We start from the raw sequence: 15162 nt of genomic DNA, 5'->3' as shown, positions 1-15162 counted from the left end.
CCCTGGGTCAAATGTTTTAGAGGGTATAGTTGTGCTGAGAAACAATGAAAACTTATTCCTGTGATAGTAAATGTGCTTTGTGCTTTTGGCTATGTTTAAAATAATGAAAATATTTTTCTGATGCTATTTTGACATTTCAGCTAGCTGTTTCTTGAAAGCCACCATTATGTTATGTAAGTTAGTACTAAACGGAGCCAGATTTCTTTAACACCCGAAATTACTTATGGAATGTAAATGTACTCTCTCTCAGAAATAAATAGCATGTTGACATTGAAGTTTAGTTGAAGTTTACCTTCTCATTCAGGTTTACAGTTATAAAGATGTTTTCATCCTCTCTGTTTATTAATTCAGTTCTCTTTTCTATGCAGAAGTGTTGTATTTTTTCAAGGCATGTAAATCAATAATATAAATCATTCCTTGAGTGCATTCTGAGCCCTGTGCTGACACCTGCAGAGTATGTCTACTTTTCTCCTCTACTCCTTGAGGTTTAAATAACTTAGAAGCATACATAGTAATAACATTGACTCTGAAAATTTACGAGCATGAAAAATGCAACATAGATATGCCTCTGGCTCAACCTTTCATGTGCTTTATTTAGCAGAATGTTGTTAGCATATTTTTTCTGTTTTAAAGTGTTGTTTTTAAAATCTGTACAGCTTTTTCACTGTCATCTGCCTCCTCTTGCTTCCTTTCCCACCTGGATTCTCTGTCATTGAATCAGAGGATCTATAGCATCTGAAATCTCTTGGAGGCTGGTCGCTCCACAGTACTCTGACAGCAAAATTCTGAACACTTTTTTATATGTTGTTGCTCATTTTTTTTCTCTCTGTCTGTTTTCTGAAATGAAGTAAGAAATAATGTGAGGATAAATAGTAGGAGAATCTGTTCATATAAAACACAAGCTTGTCTTGTCTGCCTAGGTATTTTAAAGCTACATAATCAGATCAGTTAATTATAATTCTATCATTTACAAAAGGTTTTTACTTGCACACCTGAGTCCTAATCTAAAGCAGAAATGTCTGCAGACTACAAGAGAGTCTGATCATGTATTGTTGTAGATCTGGCCAAAAACCAGGAACAAGACCTTTTGATCCTCTTTATTATTCATAAGAGTCCAAGTCTGAATTGCTGAACAGTACTAATAGATCTCTTTGCTTGTACTGTTATGTGCAATCATTTCTCATTTCTAGTAAGAAAAAAAACCAGTGTGATAAACTTCACATGTCAAAGGTAGCTCATATTCATGTGTAAAGCTTACTGAGACTTGGCAAAGGTCTCTGCAGCTATTGCCTAATTCCATGTAAATTGTATTCCAACTTGCAGCTTCAGTTTCTCCTCAACAATGCAATGTTTTCCAAGCTTCTTTAATACCTGAGTTACATTTACTGGGTCAGTGCATTCTCATCTGAAAACAACTTCTACTGTTTCCTTTCCAGTGAAGAAAACCCAAGAAAACAGTACTGTTTTTCAGGAGAATAAATGTCTGCATTTCAAGAATCCACTGTTCCTTGTCAGGCAAATTTTGAGCAATTCCTTTGAGCAGGTATCATGGAGGGGGATCAAGGACTTCAGGGCATGAGGATTAAGTAATGTGCTGTCTCACAAGATGAAAGCCTGTGGTGCAGAGTTGAGATGTTGCTGGCCAGAGAGCCACCAGTGAGATTCAACTACTGCAGTTCCTTGGGAGCAAAATGCCTGTAGACTCTTCTCAGTCTTCTTAGAAATACCTTACTACAAGCCTTCTTTGAAGTATATTTTTCTTTTCCACTTTCTTTTTTCACTTGTATTAAAGATGGCCAAGTAGTTTTTCCTGTCAGGTAGGACCATAATGCTAATAGTCAAGGTCATTGCCACTCAGAAGGGGAGGAAAAAGAAACAGCAGCTCTCCAGGGTGTCTGCAGAATGTTTTATTTATGCTGCTGTGAGTGTGTGTCATTGGTCCTCGGTCAGGCATCTCAAAGGTAGTTTATGCTGGAATGTTTCTAGCCATTAAAGTAGACTCACAGGTGTCAGCAGGTTCAAATTTCACCCAGAAGGTTCTTGGTATTTTATTTCTTTTCCTTTTTTTTTCTTCTTTTTTTTTTTTTTCCTTAAGGAAGTAAAATGCAAGTCTTGGTTCTCACGTGGTCTTGAAGTTATGCAGGTTGTGCTGGAAAATCTACTTTCCTTGTTTTTCTTCACCTGCCAAGTCCTGTTGATATTGATAAGGATTTGGTTTTTCAGTTTTTTTCTTTCTGGGATGAATTGAGTCTCCTGTTTGTCAGCTCACAAACTCCACCAACTCCGAGGACAAGGGGATTCTCAGAAGGCATCTTTCCAGATGGTGTTAGCAGTATAGTGCATGTAGCCATCTGACCTGAGTTTTGCCTCAATATGCTCTTTATTTACCACGGATTCTCCCTCCCTTTAATTTTTCCCAGATCAGTTTAGAACATTTCATTTACTGAGTCAATGGGTTTGCATATGAACAGCTGATCACCAGCCCTGGTGGGTCCCAAAGCCAGAATGCAAGGTGCTGTCAAGCCACTGTCTACCTTCTATGCTTAATTAATTTCTCAGTGATGTTTCTAGCTTCTGAATATTTTGCTGCTAGTTTAACACAGAGGGAGACTTTTGATGCATAACGTTAGGGGTATTCCACCAACAGCCTAGATTTAGATTTTTCCAAATGTGCCTCTGCTCTGCTTGCAGGATGCACTGTGTATGTAGTACCATCTGCCATCATTGATGCTGTATTCTACAGAATGAATGCCAGCCCCATTCAGAAGTCTTTACTGTGGTATCCAGCTCATCATCTGCTCTGGTTCACTTCAGCAGGTGTGAAAAGACCTGGACTGCCCTGCTGTGAAGCTTAGAAACCATGGAAATCACAGCCAAAAATGCCCATTTGGACACAGTGCCAGTCGATTCACTCAGAGCCAGTTCATTAGAGTTTGCATATTGCACTTTGCCAATGAGCTGATCTCCCACATCCATTGCCAGCTACTTCTTTCCTTCAAACAGCTGACATGTGTGCAAAGGCATTCATTCCAATTCATCAATGCTTCAGCTTTTGCTCTAGTGTTACGTTAACAGCTATCAAAGGCTCGCTCTTCCCTCACTTCTGACCACGTAGATGTTGCCTCTTACCTTCTGGCAGGTCTCCACAAGAGACAGAGGTCTGGAAGCTTCTGCCTCCACTCCCGAAGTGGGAGCTTCAGGGCTTTACCTCTCAAATTTTAAACTATCAAAATGGCACAGTGAAATTGCTCCAGCTCACCTGTATCAAAAATTTCACAGAGTGTGTCACACAGGGAGTTGGCACTAGGGTCCTAAAAGTGGACATGTGGACTCTCAGTAAGAGGAGTTACTTTTCCCAGTATAGGTGGAGGGTTTTAAATGTTTACTGGCATTCCAAACTTATCAATAGTTTATTCCTGATCAGTTTTCTCAAGGGAAATTACTTTATTGGGTCTGAAAGGTATAAATTTTCACTTAAAATCCACACTAAAAAATGCCTCACTTCATAGGCATTTGAAAATAGATTATGCCCAAGTTCTTTCCTCATTATTGTCACCTGTTAGGAGTAGCCATGCAGATACCAAGTTTGAAGTCATTAGTATCCTATATCACAAGCATTTGTCAGCAGCCTCTCTCACCAGTGTTGGTCCTGATTGTTGGGCATAAGCTCAGCCCTCCTCAGCTGCCTTCTTGGCTGTCACTTCGTGTATCTGAAATATTTCCTGGCCATCCTGCTCAACTCTGCTTTTTCTCTCTGGTGTCTGGGAGCTGAAAGCCCTCACACTTTATGCTGTGGTTTCCACTGTCTGACATTATGGAAATAGCCATGGGACTCTGTGAGTCCTTTCCCAGAGTTGGGGTGGGAGTGAGCTGGAAGTCAGACTTGACCAGTGTCCAGACTTGACCAGCTTGTCCCCAGAACTTCTGTGGTCTGGAAGGCACCTGTGATAGTTTGCTGAACCACTCAAAGTCTTACACATAAATTTTGAATATATGGCCAAAATAATGTAACAAAATGGTTTCACAGATCGAAACTGGCACATCTGTTTGTACATTTATCATTCCATGGGTCATACAGTACAATGGACCCAGGAGTGGTTCCAGTGATTTTTGGACTGGAGAGAGAGAAGAGCCCCATCTAGATTATTCAGTCTCTGTCACAGTTTTGCAGTGTAAAGTCACTGCTTTCTTTGTAGCTTTGGCAACAGGCAGATGAACTGTAGTGTTTACTAAAATTCAGTACTGATAATTAATATAATGGATATCCAGAATTTTGTTCCACCCACTCTAAAATCGTGATCATAAACTAGGAATAATAGCTACACTTCTGTCCTTTTGATGCCTAAATCTGATCTGGCTGCCAGAACAAACTTACACCATGATATAAGAACAGCAAGCAAAATATAACAGTTCTGTTTTATGCTGAGAAATGGATATGAATGTTCTGTGCTATCAAAGCAAGAAAATTAAGTAATGTTATCAGGTGTTCCTGTGTAAAATACAAACTTAATTCCGAGCCTCCTGACTTTGGTGTTGGCTTTGAAGTGCTAAAAACCAGAGTGCTTTATTTAATATGCATGGGTACTAGAGACTGCTGAACTCTTTCTTGTATCCAAAACATCCATCGTTAATTGTAGATTTAATAAACTCATTCCTTCAGCATTCTCACATCTTCTGGTTATTGAAATGAGACCCAGCTCTTGAATACAATAAAAATGTATATTTTACTTATGCTCTTTATCAACAAAGGGCTAGCTCCTCTTCTTTTTCCCAAGCAAATAAGGAGACTATATTCATATACTACAGGTTGTGAAACTAGCTGGATGTGGAAGGAATTGTCTTTCTTTTTATACAATGAGAGAGAGAGAAAGTCATAAAATCAGAAAACTACATGAAATAATTTTACATACAGGGATAAATGCATAGAAATGGATTCAATTACATTATCATAACAAAAAATGTTAGAAAAATGGTTCCCTAAAGTATTTTAATTATTAAAAAACCCACCAAATTATTACTGAACTTTAATTGGAAAATCTGTAGAAACTTGGATGAAAAGTAAAAACTGATTTTTGAAAAGAGTATCTGGGGGATGAGGATGTGATTACTAGTGCTGCCTTCTTATTGCAGCTCTTCTCCCTGTGTTTTTTTGCTGCTGCTGTTGGCATATAAAAGTTTATTGCTGAAAAAGTTGTTAATCTTAACTTGAATCTCTTAGGTGGCATCTTAAGGGAGCATAGTCTTTGTACTGTACACAATAGAGGTATAAGCTTATCCCTTTAAAATTAGACACATATGTGAAAGCTAAAACAGATTGTTTTGACTCAACTTTACCAAAAAAACCCAAAAACCAAAAAACAAAAGGCCAGTAGTTTCAATGTTTAATATACTAAGTCTTACAGGCTTCCACATCTGTGGAGTTTCCTAAAAGGATGACATACTCCTTATCCTTATACTCCTTATAAAGATGGGAGAATCAACTTTTTGGTGATTAGAAAGCAATAGAAGAAAAATTGAGACTTCTGTTGACTTTTGAATAATGTTTGTGATGTTTAATCTCATATGTTCTATTTCTTCTAGCTACGAATGTCATGGCTGATCCAAGGTGTCTTGCTGGGAAATGTATCCCTGGTGCTGGTCGAGAACAAGACAGGAAAGGAGCAGAGCTGGACATTCTGGCATTCAGAGAACAGCGAGGGTTTGGGAATATGGCAGTGGATGATCTTACCTCTCCCAGATATACTGGATAGGTATGAGTCTTCTCCTTATTCTCCTTCGTGGTGATCAGTCCTGTCAGCACTAGCTACCTGGTGATGAAAATGGCCAGCATTACTCCTGGAAGCTGTTTCCTCAAGGAGAAGTGCTTTGTCCTCCATGGGGCATCTCCTGTTACAAGTGGAGGATGAGAATAACTGAGTATTTTGAGCAAAGCACACAATTTTGCTGCTCCTGAAGTTGGTTTTTTTTTTCACAAATGGGGTCAATGGGTAGTCTACAGCAAGGTGCTTAAACTTCTGTGTCTCCATTTCATCGACTGGGAGCCACTCTCTTTGCATGCTGTTCTATGTTGCATGTTTGCTGCTCTCTTACGGTTTGCAAGAGTTGGATATGAGAATCATAGTTGATGTTTTACTGGCTATTAAAGCCCCTGGTGTTCAACGTGTCTAGATCTGAGGATGAAGAGGTGGGAAAAGAGCTTTCTGCAAAATCAGACAAGGATTAATCTGAGCACCTTTGTGTTAGCTGTAGCAGGAGGCTCACCTTAATAAAGGGCTGTGCCAGTCATTCAGGCTTTAAGCATGGAAGATTTATCTCGTAGCATGTGCTTAATCTGGTAGCATGTACTTATTTATAGTGTTGTTTTAGCTGTTTCTTACAAGTCAGCTTTAAGGGAATGCTCTTGTTCATTGTTTACTTTTAATGTGTTATGTTTCTAAAGAAGGCATAGGCATCCTTCTCCTCCTGCTGCCCTGCCCTTGGGCTGCAAAATGCATCTACCATCTGTGTCATGAGCACTGGTGTCCCTTGTTTTTTGGGAAACCTGTGCCCTAGAAATAATGGATTTCACTAAGGGGTAGTTTGCCTTAAAAGAACTTTGAGCAAACATGATATGAATATGTCTTTTATCTTACTGGCACTTGGAGATGCACATAGGCTGCAAATACAAGAAGGACACTGCCAGTGCTTTGGTCCTGAATGTATAATTAATATGTGTGCGTCAAAGATTTTTAGAATGCCAGCATTAAGCTTATTGTGCAGTCACTGGTGAAGCACCATTTGTAAAAATACCTGGTTACTTCGTTCCCTTCAGCTGTGTTTCCTTTGAAGAATGGTATATTTGCCATTATTATTTATGTGATTTATTTCCTAATGTTGCTAGGGGAATGTTTTGTGCCTGAATTATTCTGTACCCTTGTACTATTGCTTTCCTTTAAATTCTCTCTGGTTGCACAGTCAGGCAGAGAACACTTTGATCTTAGGAGCCAGGCTAGCAGTGGTTCATGAGAAATCATGGATTCAGCTGATAACACGGTGCTGACTATTATGTATAAGGTGCTGACACTCTTACTTCCCCATTACTTAAAGGGAAAGACAGATTGGTTCCCTGAAGAAAGGGAGTTTTTTGGAGGTTAAGACATAAGCAAGGAAAACTTTGAAGTTTTGGTGTCTCTTGAAAAGTTTTTGTCCTTATTTGTTCACAGAAAGTGCACTATATTAATGAATTTTTCTTCTAAGATTGGTTTAATTGAAACCAATCCTTCCTGGGAAGAAAGAAGTCTCCTGTGAGACTTGGAAATACTGCAAGCATCTTTCTCACCATCTCAAAACCTGTTTCTTAAATCTGGACTGATGTACATATTAGGAAGGAATTCTATGGAAGTATACACCAAAATGGTACCAGTCAGACTCCAGTATATAAATGGAGATAAATGACAGATTTAGTGAACTGTAAGAAATACTTAATTGATGTGAACACAGTGCTGGTGCTGCTGAAAGCTTCCTGTGTCTTTTTCTAATTGGTTCCTGTATCAGAAGCTGTGAGGGTCTGTGTTAGAACCATGATATTGCAGATATTCCTACAGGAGGAGCTGAAAGTTTAAATCACCTCACAGAAGTAAATCTCTCAAGTAAAGCACACCAGTGTACCAGTTTCACACAAAATTAAAGCACATTCCATTGTGATTGGGAAGCTGAATGGAAAATGTTATTAATAACAAGATAATGTGCTGTAAAACTGCTAAAAAGCATGCTTGTTTAAAAGCTGCTTAGCCATAATTTCCATGTTTGGCTTACAGCACTTCAAAGAATCATTAGGAAGACTTCCAAGAAATTAGATCAGCTCTATCTTTAGAAACAGACATTTCTTAAATGTTTGATATCCCTCAGGCTGTTGGGAGAAATTATACTTTGGCAGAAAATCACAGCCAGAACATTTCAGGTGAATTGGCAATAACAGAAAGGAGGGAGGAGTAAGACAAAGAAGTTAAATTGTGACTGAGGAATGGTAGATTTCTAGCACTGTGTTTGCCTGGGCAACCTTGGACATATCAAATCACAATTTCACCTTGCGTGAGGTCTTACCTTTTTGTGTGGACTTGTAAAGTGCCAGCACTTCAGCTTCTTTCATCTTCCTGAAGTTATCTACCCTCTCTTGTTCTGGAAGATGTTGACAGAACAATCTTGAGAGTCAGCTCATGTGGTGTGTTGATTAATGGAGTTGATGAACAGAGTTGTAACCCAATTCCAAATGCTCCATATCCTCTCTGCATGCAGGAGGAAGGGCCAAGGGCCTGGTCAAGGATGTGTCATCAAAGCATCTACAACTGGAAAAGCCAGTTGTGGGTGAGATCTCCTTAAGCTGTTGGATGAACAGGTTGTGCCAGCCAGAGGCAAAAGGCAACTCCTCCAGAGGTGCTGTATTTTAACTTGCCACTGAGATACACTCAGCATGAACCAACAGTCCTTGCTGTGATTTGTTATCCTCCAGAGAGCAACTTACTCCTCTCTTCAGGATGCATTATCTGCAAATCAAATAATCTGCAAAGATTAGTGAAAGCCAGAGAAATGGTTATTTTTACTTACTGGAATTTACATATTAGTGCAATAGTAAAACATATGGAGATGTTTTGCTGCTCAATCAACAGACTGAGAGTAGAGTAGAGAACCATGTTATTGTAAGATTATTTTATTTGATAGAAAATTGCTATTTGTTTTACAGTGAACAGTGATGAGCCTGTCAATGATAGTTCTATTTTAACTTCACACAAGTGCCAGTAGGAAACAGTCTTGAAAGCTGAGTCGTAGCTGGTAGATTGGGCTTGCTTTTTTTATACATTTGCTTTTAGTTAATACGTGTGAGTTTAGATTTTAGTAATGATAATGCTGTGGGAATGTGAGAGCGAGAGCAAGCAGAAGCCTGATGTAATTGAAGGTGAGTGATTTGCGTAGCTAATAATTAGGCATTCTGTTAGTTAAACAGTGTGGATAAGGTATAGCACATAGATAAAACACAAGCACGTGTAACCAAGTGATTCTCTGGAGCTCACTGTAGGCTGATGCTTGTTATCACCAACCCACTTAGCAACTGTTTGCTACACAGTGTGAGAGGTGGAAAAGGATTGACTCTAATGGGTTGAAGCCTGTCTGGAGAATTAATGCTTTAAGAAACAAATTCTAAATCTCTTGATTTTTGGTCCCTTGATTGAGCTGAGGTCAGCCATGAGGAGCAACCTGTAGACTAAAAGTTCTCCAGGGTTCTTGCCTGGAAGTGGATTCCAAGTGAACCAGCCCAGCCCATCCCTGGCCTTTTAAGGCCTTTATTCTCTACTAACCCTGTCCTTTTCTTCAAAGATTTCCCTGTAACTTCTCTGAGGGAAATTTGGTAAAAATGGCTAATACTAATAGCAAGCTGTCTCACCTCAGTGCAGTCTTATGACAGAAGAAGTTTGTATAGAAATATAAAAGGAATTTAAATGTGTTTACTGGTTAGAAAGGTTTCTTTGGTTTCCTTTCTTTGTAAGTTCAAGTTTTTTGTCATTATAACATGTAAATTTCTAGCAAGTTTTAAGCAGTAGTGGCCGGATGGGGGAAGGAGTGAGAAGAGTTTCCTTGAGGTCCCTAGAAATTAATTTTTCAGTCATAAATAGCAGCACCATTTGCCTTGTCACTTATAGCAAGGCCAGGCCATGTCCTTCTAGCAGAGCAGCATGTTCAGAAAGTGAAAAACCAATTTTCTTTTGATCCCATTGTGCTCAGAGAGCTTCAAAATTATTTTCTTGTTGATGACCTTCTCCTGAACACAGAGTGAGAATTTTATTATGTTGGAAGGGATCAGTAAGGTGACTTACCTGGAAGGCTGTGTAAGGATGAGAGCATCCTGAGGAAGAAAGCAGAAAGACCTGCAAACCAGAGTTATGTCAGAGGGTGATATTCTGTTGCAACAAGTCAGAAGTCAACAGAAATCAGAATTCATGTGTAATTCAAAATTGCACTTCCTTCTTCTTTTTACCTGACTTCATTACCTATTCCAATTTTGCTGGCTTGCTTCATTTTTACAAACTACACTAGTTCTCACTAGGTTTGTGTCTACATATCCATGTGGAATTGCTTTTCAGTCCATGGGAGTGAGATTGTTCTGTCTGGCTCCTTCAGCAGCTCTGGTCTCAATGGCAGCCACAGCACCTGGGCACCCTTTCACTCATTGCAGCAGTAAAAAGAACTTGTCTCATGTCATAGCCCTGTATCTCTACCAGCTGTGGCTAAGCACTCTTCTTGTTCAGTATTTTTTTTTTGCATTGCTCTGTGTCTCCCTCACACTCCTTGCAGAATTTCTTCATAATGTTTCTGAGTTCCCATTGAAGATGAAAAGAAAAAGGAAGGGGTTTGGCAACATTTTTGACCAGGATGCCTGTTTATCTCATGTTATTCCTAAATTTTCTTCCCATTCTTCTGAGAAGAAACATGGACCCTCCATACCAGCTAGTCATATGTCTGCCTACACATTACCACCTCTATATTAATTGGTCACATCTGCACCCAGATCTCTTTAGTCTGTCTTACATCCACCCTACAAGCCTAGGCTGTGTTGCCCTGAGGTGGCCACACATTACTTTGTTAAAAGCAGTGAGACCTTAATAACCATATCACTGCTCTTCTGATCTCTAGCATTAATTATGTCTGTCTGTTACTGTCCTCCTTCTGAAACAGTTATTCTGCAAATGGTTGTTCTGTACATCTGCAGAGGGGGTTTTGGTAACAGTGTGTGCAGAGTACCTGTGACAGATTTTGTACATGCATGGTTGCCTTTAATAACACCTTTGAATTTCAATCTTTATTACTAGCTATTAAGTAACTTCCTGCATGGCAATTCTGTCACTGTAACTGAGTTTGGTTTACATGCTTATATTTCTCCAAATAATCTTATTCCATCTAAATGTGTCTTTTATCCCAAATAGTAAGTATTCCTTTGTGAAGTGAGTTAACAATGCATCATTTGTAACAGAGAAGTTAATGGGAACCTGAATGTAATAAGGGTTAGTGACCTGAAATTTCTCCATTCTGTGAGTACCTTGGTTTCAAGCAGGTATAGCCATAATTATTTTAGCTAGGTGGAGAGAGAAATCAGTTCCATCAGAGGCAAAACATTACCAGTTATGAAATTAGATCTGTACGTACAGACATGCTGTGTTCGTGTCGCTGCATGGGGGATTGGGTACAGAGGAGATTAACGTCCAATCTTGGTTAATAATCCCTGTCTTTTGTGATAAAAAAAGAATGATTATGAGCCTTTCTAAAATAATGGCATGAAGGCAGCTGCCTGAGTCTGGATAATGAAAACCTGAACTGTCTCTATGAGCCCGGGACAATATTTAGGTGGAATTCAGAGTAGTTACTGAAGGGAGGGAGCTGCAGAATTTTTCACAAAATCAGCTTGCAGAGGTCTTCAATGCAATGAGAATGGGTTTTTTATTTCCCTTCCATCAGAAGAAGACAGAATACATGCAAAAAACTAACCTTTCTGTACAATGAAGATCTAAGGATAGACGATATAAGCAAAAGAATTTGTCCTCATGGAGGCTATACTAACATAGCTATAAATATATCTTCACACTTTCAGTTCTGCATTTCCCTCTATAAAAAGCCCCACATCTTTTGGGAAGAACCAGTTTTCTGGTAGGATCAAGAAAAAATAAGTAATCAAAAAGAATGAATTGAACAGAAAACCCAGGATGATGTGACGCAGCTCAAATACTGATGACACTGAAATAAAACCCATGATTCAAAAAGCCTGAGGGATGGGAAAGGTTGCAGACACGAAGCTTTGATGCTATCCTGTTTCGGTCAGATTTAACTGAGTTAAAATATGCTTTCAAAGAACTGTTCATCTGGATTGATATTTCACAGATCGGGCCAAAGAAACAAACCCAAAAAACCTCATTTTGTGCCATTTCTTGTCTGAGACTCTGAAATATTTGAGCAGTAGTCACCCTTGAGCGGTTTTTGAATTTATGTAAAACTTGTATCCTTCAAACAGAGGAACTGATGTTCTCTGAAGGGGGAATTTGAAATAGGGGGGTTTTGCCCCCATGGTACAGCATTTCCTATTTGCCTCAACCAGAATTTTTTTAACAAAGGCCTTTATATGCATTTGCCTTCACAGCTCAGCTAACACTCAACTCTACAGGATGTAACTTGTACTTCTCCATTGTCATACATCTAAGGAACCTTTTTTTCTAGCTGTGCTCTGGGTTGAGTAAGGCAAAAGGAGACAGTTAAGAAGCAATTTCCACCAGTCCTCAAGGAATAATTTTTCTAATATCCGAGTCATTAAAGTGTTTCCTAGCTGCCGTACTTTCATTCCTATGAAGAAATCTAGCTCACAAACACAAGCTCACCTGTTGAAGATGTGGATTCCATGTGAAGGTGTTGCTGGGATTTCTTAAGCAGCAAAGTCATGACAAACTTGCCAGCAGTAATTTTGCTGGTCCTGAACAAATTGCCTTCAGGAATATTCTTTCATGGCCATTCACTGGAGCATCTGTGTTTGCAGTGGTGTGTCTGTGCATGGCTGTGGTCTGGTATCTGTGCTGTGCAGGAACCAGTTGAAGCACTAGGTGTGCAGTCAGCATTAGCCCTCTTTGATCTGTGCAAAAACACCACTGAGATGTTGTCACCTCCAGCCTTGTTCTGAGTCACTGCAGTATCATGTGCTGCTGCTGTTTCAGTATCTGCTCTCACCAAAGTCAGAGGGAGTTGTTTCACTGATTTCAGGGATCAAACAGAAAGAAAAAAAAAAGAGGGAGCAAGGGAATGAGATTTTCTGTGGGGTTTTTTCCATCTCATTGATGTGTGACATTTCCATCTTCAGTTTTGATTAAATTTCCCTTAATTAGCCCATTAAGCTAAAGCCACCAAAGCTAATGATTGAAATGTTGGTTAACTGATGATCTTGTTTCAATGGAATTTGAAAGACATAATATTTCTAAATTAATAGTGGCATTAAACTGGAGAAGATAAAATGATGAACTATTTGTTGCAGAAATGCTGGTCTCAAGAGAAGGTTTGTACTGAAACTGCATTCATGTTAGGAAAAGATAAGATTAATAGGCAACCAAAGCAGCACTGATGGTCCTAATAGTGCTTAGCATTCACAGAGTTTTTATATTTTGGAGGCATTTCTGTAATTTTTTTTTATCCCCGGTGAACTTGTGGAAATTTCTCAATAGTTCTGGTCCTGATGTTCCCGTGGGTGAAATCAGCAAGGCTCTCTCTTAACTTGAATGAAAGGTAAATAAAAGTAAAAAGCAACCTATTGCATTCTGATGTGGGCATGGTCCATGGCACTCCCTTCAGCAATGAAAATACTGGTTTGTATCATGCCTTTGAGTTCTTAGGAGCTGAACATTTGATAATTCTCAGAAGAACAACGCTTTATTGTCTGAAGAAGCACGACATGAAAAGTGCATCAAAGCGTAACACCTTTGGGCATGAACCTTAGGTTCTGCCAAGGAAATTGCCTGAAGATATTTTTAGAAGTGCTTCATTGCCTGGAGGCACAGAGAAGGTGCCTGGTAGTCTTTGCAGAAGCATCTGTCTCTTAAGCTCCCTGAGCTAAAGTCTGTAGTAGTGGAGGGGAAAGCTAACAGAGAGGAATTGCTTATTTGTCTTTGTAATTAATTTCGAAGCCTCAGTTTAGCACCTTACAAACAGAAATTCACATCAAAGTGTCCCTGTCTCCAAGTGGCATTTAATGTGCACCCTGAGGGAACAGGCTGAGGCTCAAATGCACAGAGACTTGGTCCCTTCAATGCAGCACCAAGGGTCACCCTGTGCAGGGCACTGATTTTCACACACTTGATCTGAAAGATGTGCAGCTCAACCAGTTTCCACCCTACCTCCTCCTGGGCATTTCAGCAGCACACAACAGGGAAGGAGGAGCTTCTGCTGAGCTACAGTCTGTATTTTACAGCCTGAGGTAGGTGCTGGTTCTCCATAACATACCAGATTGTGACCTGAGGTGCTTCAGGACCTGTTTTACACACAGTTTAGTCATCTCTGCTGCTGGCACAGTAACTTGCAGGAAAAAGTAGATCAGATCCCACTGTGTCTGTCCAACAGCTTTTGTTTAAGTCTTGTATGGCATGTCTCAAAATGAACAGCTTATGTTTACACTAGAGCTTGTAATTTCATTTGAAGTGTTGTGGGATGTCAGCTGTAGAGCAGATGAGGGAGGGAGACAGGGGGAGGGCAGCCAATTCAGTTGGAAACCAATTTAATATCCAAGGATTTTATGTTCCTTTCAGTTCTCCTCCTAGACATATCCACGAAGGGTTTCAGGTATCCCAGCTAAGAACTGTGAGACTGCTGGCAGCGTCAGACTGCAGTCGCACTTTTTATGGATTTGGGAAGGCTAAAAATACACTTTTGTGATATTCAGACTTGTATGGATGGAGCTGCCATATTTTGAGCTGATAAAGATGGATCTTTTAAGCAATGAAAATTGTGTCTTGCAATTAGGAGTTTCCTTTGATGCTAGGGATACTGTTCCTTCACCATATCCACTATTATTCGTGTCAGTCACCTGCTCTTTCATTGCAGCTGCTCATGTCTTTAGAACATAAAAAGGTAGTTTTAGAGAAGCCTCTCCATATGTGCAATGCATATCTCCAAGGAGTGAGAAATTTCAGTGTTGAAACATTGTTGTTTTCCTTTACCAGAAATAAAGAAGGAGGAACATAGTAACTATATACATCTTTTCTGTTCTGAATGGACTGTGGTTTGTTCTAAACCCTCTGCACCTTTCAGAGGACGACAGGAGATTTTTGTTTCGAGTTTTTGCTTCGGTTGTGACAGCTTTTCTGATTCTGTCCCCAGCTGTAGCTTAGCAAGAGCACCAGTTGCAGAAGACAATGACACTTCAATCTACATACCCTCAAAGTCACCTATATCCCTGGGGTCTGTTTTAGCTTTTGCCATACCTCACCATCCCCTCTAGAAAGCTGCCCTGTGTTTGAGAACAGCGTGGAAGTTGGTTATGTTTGCTGACAGAGTCAGGAGGCTCAGTCAAAATCCACATTCAATATACAGAATATGCTGTCCCAGAGTAAATATCCGTATGGGAAAATTCACTGGAATTTTGGTTTTGAGGTTGGCTTGCTGGTA

At 39.7% G+C, this 15162-nt stretch overlaps 1 protein-coding gene across 1 annotated transcript in view; it reads left to right on the top strand.

Annotated features, from left to right (window-relative positions):
* ALK (ALK receptor tyrosine kinase) overlaps positions 1 to 15162 on the top strand; it is a 307378-nt gene that overhangs the window by 242598 nt on the left and 49618 nt on the right. The window contains exon 9 of the mRNA XM_085054627.1: positions 5581 to 5750. Within this exon, the coding sequence (XP_084910753.1) occupies positions 5581 to 5750 (170 nt within the window). The remainder of the gene's footprint in view (positions 1 to 5580; positions 5751 to 15162) is intronic.

The sequence above is a fragment of the Lichenostomus cassidix genome, chromosome 3 (assembly GCF_008360975.1).
Source record: "Lichenostomus cassidix isolate B80296 chromosome 3, HeHo_3.0, whole genome shotgun sequence".
Classification (NCBI taxonomy): Eukaryota; Metazoa; Chordata; class Aves; order Passeriformes; family Meliphagidae; genus Lichenostomus; species Lichenostomus cassidix.
This window is presented reverse-complemented; position numbering and strand designations above follow the sequence as displayed.